At 50.9% G+C, this 8,935-nt stretch overlaps 1 protein-coding gene across 1 annotated transcript; it reads right to left on the reverse strand.

The window, feature by feature from the left end:
* Positions 1-208: 208 nt before the first annotated feature.
* ADM (adrenomedullin) lies at positions 209-2,310 on the reverse strand. The gene is made up of 4 exons (XM_030831360.3): positions 2,179-2,310; positions 1,624-1,742; positions 1,322-1,471; positions 209-1,115 (listed from the first exon to the last, which is right to left on the reverse strand). Exons 2-4 carry the CDS (start codon positions 1,719-1,721, stop codon positions 797-799), a joined length of 567 nt encoding a protein of 188 aa, XP_030687220.2. The 5' UTR covers positions 1,722-1,742; positions 2,179-2,310; the 3' UTR covers positions 209-796.
* Between the last annotated feature and the right edge of the window lie 6,625 nt (positions 2,311-8,935).

An 8,935-nucleotide genomic window follows, 5' to 3' on the forward strand; every position in this document is an offset into this window, starting at 1 on the left:
CCCAAGACTCGTGACCCGAGAATGAATCAGCATTGAGACAGTTTATTGGTTTGCTACTTCGCATATCACCCATTTTATGTAAATAGATTATACAGACATGGTGTTTTCTTCTTCCACAAGAGGCAACCAGTCTCTCTTTCACGCATACACGCTCACATTCCACGCAGCACACAACGTTACACCTCTCTGAGACATTCACGTATTAAAATAGAGGGGAGGGGAACAATATAATTGCTTTAAAATGCCCTTAATACAATATATAACGTACAAAAATATCTCTATATTTGAAGTTACAAAAAAAAATCTTGACACAACAAACTTAAATATTGATAATTACCTCTGTATATACAACACACATTGCACTTTTCCTCTCTAGGTTTTGGAAAGTTCAAGTAATAGTGAGGCTTGCGCCCCAGTGGGGTGACACCCCATCAGAAATCAGTTTGTGGGCGGGCACGGCAGTGGCTCAGACCCTTGCCCCTGGGGGTCTCAGCATTTATTTCGCAGTTTCTCCTCTCCATGAGCCTGGCAGAGGACACTCCTTTGGATTCCTCTGCACCACCCTCCCCGCCCGGGGCACCCGGGCCGAATTAGGGTGAAGAGAACACTGCCTCCGAGGTGGACGGGGTCCTGCAAAGCCAGGGCTCGCCGCCGGACGGTACCTCCCGGACTCTCGGTCTCTCAGGGCTGTCTCAGCCCGGGTCCCATAGGCTGAGAGGCTCGGCTAGGGGAAGTCCTCCGTCCCGGGAGGCGCCGGCGGGATGCATGTGCGACTGTTCGCTGCTGCCACAGGCGCCTAAATCCTAAGAAGGGTGGCGAACACTTGATGAGCCCGGGAGGCCGGGGCCCCGCGCGCCTGTGGCTCCTGGGAAGACAGAGTCCGTCCCAGGCCGGCCTCGGGGAGGGAGCGTCGGCGCCGGCGGCCGTAGCCCTGGGGGCTGATCTTGCTCCTGGGGGCGACGCCGTCCTTGTCCTTGTCCGTGAACTGGTAGATCTGGTGCGCCAGTTTCTGCACCGTGCACGTCCCGAAGCGACAGCCAAAGCTCCGCAGGCTCTGGAAGTTGTTCATACTCTGGCGGTAGCGCTTGACTCGGATGCGGGCGGCGTCCGGACTGCTGGAGAAGGGAAGGAAGGCCACATGAGACCCCCATCAAGCAGGTCTTTGGCCCCACCCAGCGGGAACGGAGCCATTCTAAGACCAGAGGGAGCTGCTAACTGCTACCTCCATCTGAACTGCCATACAGCCCCAATGATCCCCAGGGCCAGGGCAACGGAGGAGAGCTCCCCTTGCCCACCCCGCGACGGCGCCCCGCATAGTTACCTTGCCTGGGGGCTGCGAGAGGCGCCCTTCACATCCTGCGGCCGAACGAGAGTCTGGGCAGGCCCTGCCTTCACATCGGCGAGCCCGGTGGGGTAGCTGCTGGACTCGCGAAGTTCTCTTTTTCCACGACTTAGAGCCCACTTATTCCATCTAAACAACACAAATAGACTCGATTCGCAATCGTCCAGACGAGGTCTTGGCCCATCCCTGCTCCTGTTCACTTCTAACCCCTTGGGGACCAATGGTTAGTTTCCCTTGTCTTGCAGGTACCAGAACTGGGGCAGGCGCTGCCTGCGACTCACTTCTTTCGGAACTCTGCCGCCACGTCGAGCCGTGCGGTGTCCGCGCCTAGGAAGGCGAGCGAGCCCAGATACATGAGGGCGACGGGAACCAGCTTCATCCCAGCGTCGATGCGTAGACCCTGGGGAAGGAGAAAGAGGAGCCGAGCGTGAGCGCCCGGGTGTGCTGCACCGCCGGGCGGGGCACGGAGGCGGGCGGGGGGCCCCGGAGTGGGCAAGCTCAACCCGCGCTCTGCCGGACTCAGACGCTTATCTCCCCGGGGCGCAGAGAGGCGCCAGCGGCATTTGCACCCGCCAGGGGGGTGACAGGCCCCGCAGGGGAGGCCACTGACCCACGCCAGGCTCCCAGAGGTTCCCCGCTCAATTTCTCGGATTGGCTGACGGAGCAGAGGGGACTGGGTCTCTGGAGTTCCAGCTGTGTCCACGAGCTGGGCCCGGGATGTGGGACGCACCCAGCAGAGGACCCTCCAAAGTGGATTGTACCCCTCACCCAGCGCTCCTAGTCTCCGGCCTGGGCAAGCCTCCCCACCTTTAACCCGCCCGGCCCGCGGTGCTTACCTGCTTGAGGGGGTGATCTGCCGAGATCTTTGGAGGATTAAGTCTGAGACGTCGCTCTGGCAGTGGCAAAACCCAGACGTCCAAGCTGCGGTGAGAAACCAGAGATGGTAAGGTTCGACCCGTTCCGCCTAATGTCACCAAGAAACCACTGAGTGGCCGGCTCTCGTTCCTCCGCTTTATAAGAGCTCAGGGGGCGGGGCCTAGGCTGCCCTCGCGCCCTCCCTTTCCTCCCTTGGGCGCGCGCTCTGCAATCGGGAGCGCGCATTGCTTGCCTGCGGGTGTGGGGTTTGGAGGTGAGGTGGGGGGTCCCTCATGCCTAGAGGGCTCAGAGATGAGCTCCAGGAGATTGGTGCAGGAACTGCCTCAGCCCTGACTCACTGGGCACAGAGTTCAGACCTTAAGCCCGGACGAAGCAGAGCCGGTACAACCTCTTGGGGGTCCTTACCTAGGACTTATGCAGCCCAGAGTATAACGTCTTCTGGCACACAACTGCGAGAGCCAGCGCGGGGTATCACGCGGATGACCCGAACTCCAGACCTCTGGAGCTGTGGCCTCGAGTGGACCGCACCCCGTGCCGGCTCGGCGCCTGACCTGGCCGCGACCCCAGACTTCAGCGCAGCCTCAGGGGCAGAGCACAGAGCACAGCTGAGAGAAGGGGGGCTAGCCGAGACTCCGGGGTTCTGAGGATGGGCTAGTAAGATTTCGCAATAGGGGCAAGGCTCGGAAAGGCTGATGTGAGAATTGGGATTTAGAAGGGGGGACTTACCTGAAGTTTCAGAATTTGCATGCCTATTTGGAAATAAAGGAATAACCAAAATTAGGACGAAGAATACAGTTTCATTTTTTTTCCCTTTTAATCCAAGTATGCCTTATAAGGTTACAACCTGAGAGTTTGCCTGGCTGCCCTTGGAGCCTTCATTCACCCCTTGTAAACGTGAGGATACTGCCAGGGAAGCACACTAATGCTTCACTTATGTTAATCCCTTTACAAAGCATGGCCACATTCTGATCTCCTTTGATCTTCACACCTACCTTGAGTTAGACAAGGAAGGTAACATCAACTTTCTACCTGGTGAAATGAGAAAACTAAAGTTCAGAGGGGTAAGCATTTGCCCAAAGTCACACCAAAGGTGGTAAACAGTAGTGTCCCAGCTCGGCCCCGCAAACATGCACGGCCGACTGGACTGGGGCGCCGCGTGGATTTTTCTAGGCTAGTACCATCATCTTGTCAAGGGAGAGAGGAGAGTCCTAGCCCCCGCCCAAGGATTTATGCCTTTTCATGATGAATCACCCCCAAGCACGTTTGTCACCGTTTATGCTCTTCCATCCCTGCTTCTTGACTTCACTTTCTTACTTAACTTCGGGAGGCCAAACTAGGGAGGGAACTTAACCCCGCGGGGCTCCCTACTTCTTGCAGGAGGGCCTCTGGTATCCTATCACCCACTTCCCTGGATGCAGGTCCTGAAGCCGAGGGCCTAGACTGAGAGGCGGAGGGCGCGCGGGACCATTGGAACTCTGTGGTGCAGCTTCTTCTCTCACCCTACGGCAATTCTCTTTGTGAACCTGGGCAAGTTACACACCCCACCCTCTGGTTTCCCCATTTAAAACTTGCTCCCAGCGGATCTCTAAGCTTCCTACCTGCTCTGCCACACTGGTTCTAAGACCCAGTGCACAGGACCTTGCCTGCCCTGGGCCGCGCACTGCTGGCTCAGCCGCCTTTTCACTCCCAGGACTGACCGGTGGACATTGCACCTGGGAAGGAATGGCCGCGCCGAAGTTATTTATTCTGAGGACTCTTCTCCGAGGGAGTCACCTGAGCGGACCCGAGTTCCAGCTGAGGGTGGGGGACAGATTCCTGGCTCGGGCTCGGGGTTGGGCTGGGAACGCCGAGGGTCGGAGGAGTGCAGCGCAGCGCACTGGCTGGTTCGGGCCGCCTGTCTGGCTTCAGGGCAGTTGCCGCAGTAGACCGGATCTGGCGGCTAGTCTGCCCGCACCGCAGACAGCAGGTATTACTGAGTGCCTGCTCTGTTTCCAGGAGCCTCCCCAGCCTAACTATTCTGTTTTGCTCGCTCGTCTCCCATTTCTCAATGCTTCCTTTCAGTTCGTCCCCTACGAGTCACGCTCTTCGCAGCGACTCTGTCCAGGACCGGCTGTCTTGTCAGTCTTGTCTGAGGATGCGACCTACTCGTCGCCAGCTTCCAGCTGGGTCCGCGCCAAGACAGGTTTTTACTTTCATTTCCCCGGCTTGCGCCTCTGGCTGCCGGGGAGGTCAAGGACAGCTGGGCGCCGGCCCACAGCCAGGGAAGGTCCCGTGGTCTGGACTCGTTCCTTCCAGTTCCCACCAGCCCTGGGGGGTTTGGTCTGCAGAGGACTCTTCAGCTGTACCTCGTGGCCTCCCGGCTGTGGCCTTTAGGAGAGCCCTGGTTCCAGGAGAAAGGGAGGGTGGAGGGGATGGGGGAAGGGACCGGGGACGGAGCTCTTGGTGCAGACTTCGCTTTGAGCTGCTGGAGGCTTCAAAAAGCAAACCCAAGCCAGAAGTGGAGACTCCGCCGGGCTCCAGTGCCTACGCCAGCAGCATAGCGGCAGTGCCGGGGATTCCCACCTGAGAGCCTTGGCACAATGATATCAGCCCAGGTGTGCCTTATAGCTCTGGCACGTAGAGGTCTGACGCTTGAAAACTCCGTCAATTCTTTAAGCCCTGTGTTGGCAGCTCAGGGTTTTGCTAGAGCACCCGTATCTTCGAAAGCGTGTGTGTGTGTGTATGTGTGTGTGTGTGTGTGTGTGTGTGTGTGTGTGTGTTTGCTTGGGTCGGCGACAAGGGCCGGAAGGTTCCCCAAAGTGTCATGGAGTATAAGTCGAAAAAAAGATATAAAGTTTTCCAAATGTTGGCATCTATTTTTTTCCCTTGGAACCTGAGGTTCGTTTACTTTAACAAAGGGGGAAAAAATCACTAGAATGCATTCACGGTTAAACGTCGGACATAGAAGGAAACAACTTAAGGACGTCTGCTTCTGGCGATTTGTAAACGTGGAGTTTCATCCATTCAAGTTGCAGCGATTGTAGATTCACACAGAGTATAAGGAAGGAAGGAAGGAAGGAAGGAAGTGAAGGAAGAAACATCTTTAAAATCTCACTGGCAAGACAAGTGAAAGAAGCAGAAGAAAAGAAATTTTGGTTGATGAAGATCCACTTCTTTTGTGCCCAAGAATTTTCAAAAAATAACCCCCCAAAGCACTGTAATAATTGTGCGTATTCTGACATCATATATACAGACATACAAATATTCTGAAGCCTTGTTGTATAATGGTGTCTCAACTTCTTCACATTCCAACTGAATTATTTTTAGGCCCTAAATCCAAGCCTTATTCTTAGTAATGTAAGGAGTTTTAAAAAAATTTGGTGGTGGTTTTTCAGTTAACACTGTGGACACAATCCCTAAAGCCAGTGTGACCACACTCAGGTCATGAAGAAAAGAAATGAGAAACAATAAATAATATTAAAAAGAATAACTAAACTTGAATAGCTAAGTGCATTGCATAATTATCTCTGATGCCTCTTTTTTCAAACAGGAAATTTTACAATGCATTTATTGTTCATATAGTTCAAAATGCCTCGGCTAAGCTGAGGGCTTGTTTACCAAGTCCATTTGAAAACAAGTTTCAAGAAGCATCCGGGAGTCATAACACCAAGTGGTTTAGAGAAAGGAGCCAATCAGCTACTCAGATTTAGTCACAGGAAAAAGTAAAGCAGGATACAAAGCTCAGGGCACTTTTTTTTTTTTTTTTTGAATCTCTGACTTCTCTAAACTAATAAGATATAGATCCTTTCCAGAGAAATGCACATGTACATAAACCAATTTAAGTATAAAATAAGCATACGATTTCAGGAGATTGACCAAGTAAAGAATGCTGGCACAGAGTAAAAAGCACTGTTTCTATAGCATTAATTTCTGTCTTGGAGTGGTAGAGGCAGGGAGGGCAGTTAACCTCTCTCTTTCTAGGGCATAGAATTTTCCAGAGCATCAGCACAAAGAAAAGTCAAGCTTTTGCTGCCTCATTTCTGTGCTCTTGCACAAAATATATGGACAGAAATAATCAGTCCTTGAATGTGATAAAGAAGACAAACCTCCCTGAAGCTTAGGGAATATAAGTTGCTATAGGACAGATGAAAGAGAACACAGAGAAGATGGTTAACATATAGAAGCTTCTTATACTAACAGCTATAACAGAATGAGGTGAAATGACTTAAAGAGAAATTTACTACTGATGGCACAATGAATGGCATTAATAAATGGAGTATAAAAGAGATGATTCGGGGCTTCCCTGGTGGCGCAGTGGTTGAGTCTGCCTGCGGATGCAGGGGACACGGGTTCATGCCCCGGGCTGGGAAGATCCCACATGCCGCGGAGCGTGTGGGCCCGTGAGCCATGGCCGCTGAGCCTGAGCGTCCAGAGCCTGTGCTCCGCAACAGGAGAGGCCGCAACAGTGAGAGTCCCGCGTACAGGGGAAAAAAAAAAAAAGAGATGATTCGATCATTTAGAGTTATCCCTAGCCAATGAGAATGGTGTTAACGAGAGCAACCATCATGCTACCTGCCTCCAGGTGGGGATACTGTATTATCAGATTAGAACTGTAGGAATGAGGCAGTTCTAATGTATGGGCCTACATGAGTTGAATGTTCATTCATTCCTTCAACAAACATTTACCAAGTATGTATTATATGCCTAACTCTGTGTTAAATGCTGGGCATACAATAATCAACAATGAAAAAAAAATAATAATCAACAATGTAAGCATCATTCTTGCCCTCAATGAGCTTACAGCATGGTAGGGTAGCCAAATATAAACAAATCCTCATAGGAATAAATACATGATTACAAACTGTGGTAAGTGTTCTGAAGGAAAAGCAAGATTAGGGGGACCTAATGTTCCAAATATAAGGAAAAGCATAGACAAATGCTTAGAGATGAGAAAGAGCTTGGAACACTAGGGAAGAAAAAAGGAGGCCAGTGTGGTTGAAATGTATTGAGTGAGGGAGAAGAGAAGCATGAAATGAGATTAAGGAGGTCATCAAGGTTAGAGGAAATAGGACCCTTTGAGATATGATGAAGATTTTGCACTTTATTCATAGCGATTTGGGAAGCTTGACAGGTTTGAAGACTGGAGAGACATGATCTGATACACATTTATTTAAAAGATCCATTGTGGCCATTGAATGTGATGACTGGATTAGGGAGGAGCAAGAAGGGGAGCAGTGCAGTGGTGGTGCCCTGGAGCAGCGGTCCCCAACCCCCGGGCCATGGACCAGTACCTGTCCGTGGCCTGTTAGGAACCCCGCCACACAGCAGGAGGTGAGCATGCAAGCCACAGAACCTTCATCTGTATTTACAGCCACTCCCCATCTCTTGCTTTACTGCCTGAGCTCCACCTCCTGTCAGCATTATCTTGAGTTGTATAATTATTTCATTATATATTACAGCATAATAATAATACTAGAAATAAAGTGCACAATAAATATAATGCGCTTGACTCATCCCCAAACCATCCCCCCACCCTCGTCCGTGGAAAAATTCTCTTCCACAAAGCCGGTCCCTGGTGCCAAAAGGGTTGGGGACCACTGCCCTGGAGAGATTGGAGAGGGCCTAGTCCCACCATAATCTCAATTAATCCACCACACACACACACACACACACACACACACACACACACACACACACTCCACTCTAAACTTCACCAACAGAGCTGGCTTCATGGACGTGCACCCTGTTCGGTCACACAGGACCCCACACTTTGTTTAATGCTCTGCTTGTTGCTGTTTTGAAATTCTTAATAATTTTTGAACAGAGAGGACCCTTTATTTTCATTTTGCTTTGGCCTCTGCACATAACATAGCCAGTCCCACTCACCAGATAGACATGCAATCTAAGTAAAAACAGTCTGCAACCTCTCACAGCACCTATCTACACTGCTAATGTCAGGGATAGTTTACGTGAGTGTCAGGATTCAATTATTCATATAATCACACATGTGAAAGCATCTGTAGGACAATTTCTATTAGCCATCTCTGAAGCCTCCTTCCCGCACCCTAAACAGACACCCAAGGTAGAAACAGTGTGTTTCCTATACAGATTTACTTTGAAGACAGGGTTCATAATCCACTTACTGTCCTGAAGTTTTACCTACAGGGAAAGTCTGGGATCACCATTGAAGCAGGGAAACCAGTTAGGAAGCTCTTGCAATAGTCAAGGTGGAAGGTGATAGTGGCTCAGACTAGTGAGGTGGCAGTGAGGCGGGGAGAGAAGCTTACATATTTGGGAAGTAGGATCAATAGAACTGAGTGAGGAATGTGGGGCTGAGAGAGAGGCAGGTGTCAAGGGTAGCAATCATTCAGTTTCTTACTTGGGCAACCGAGTGGATGGAGATGTGGCAATGGATCAGGGAATTTTCTACCACAGCTGCTTAGTCTCCTTTTTTACTTGTTGGTAGAGATTGTTTGAAGAGGCCCCAGCCCTGCCTGCAGATGTTTGGTCAAGTCGAACTCTCATATTGCCTCTTTGAACTGTAGTGGCTAACCACAGGAAGCACTTGAAATAACTGTACAGATCAACCACTTACTCCACGACAGCCAAATGTAGGAGCAGTAGGTTGATAATTCTTGCTGACTAGTAATCAGCTCCTTTTTGACTTCTAAAGCATAAAGGAAAGGCATCTGCTATGTACACACCATCACTGTGTTGCATAGTCTTCCTCCCTCCCTG

The sequence above is a fragment of the Globicephala melas genome, chromosome 8 (genome assembly GCF_963455315.2).
Source record: "Globicephala melas chromosome 8, mGloMel1.2, whole genome shotgun sequence".
Classification (NCBI taxonomy): Eukaryota; Metazoa; Chordata; class Mammalia; order Artiodactyla; family Delphinidae; genus Globicephala; species Globicephala melas.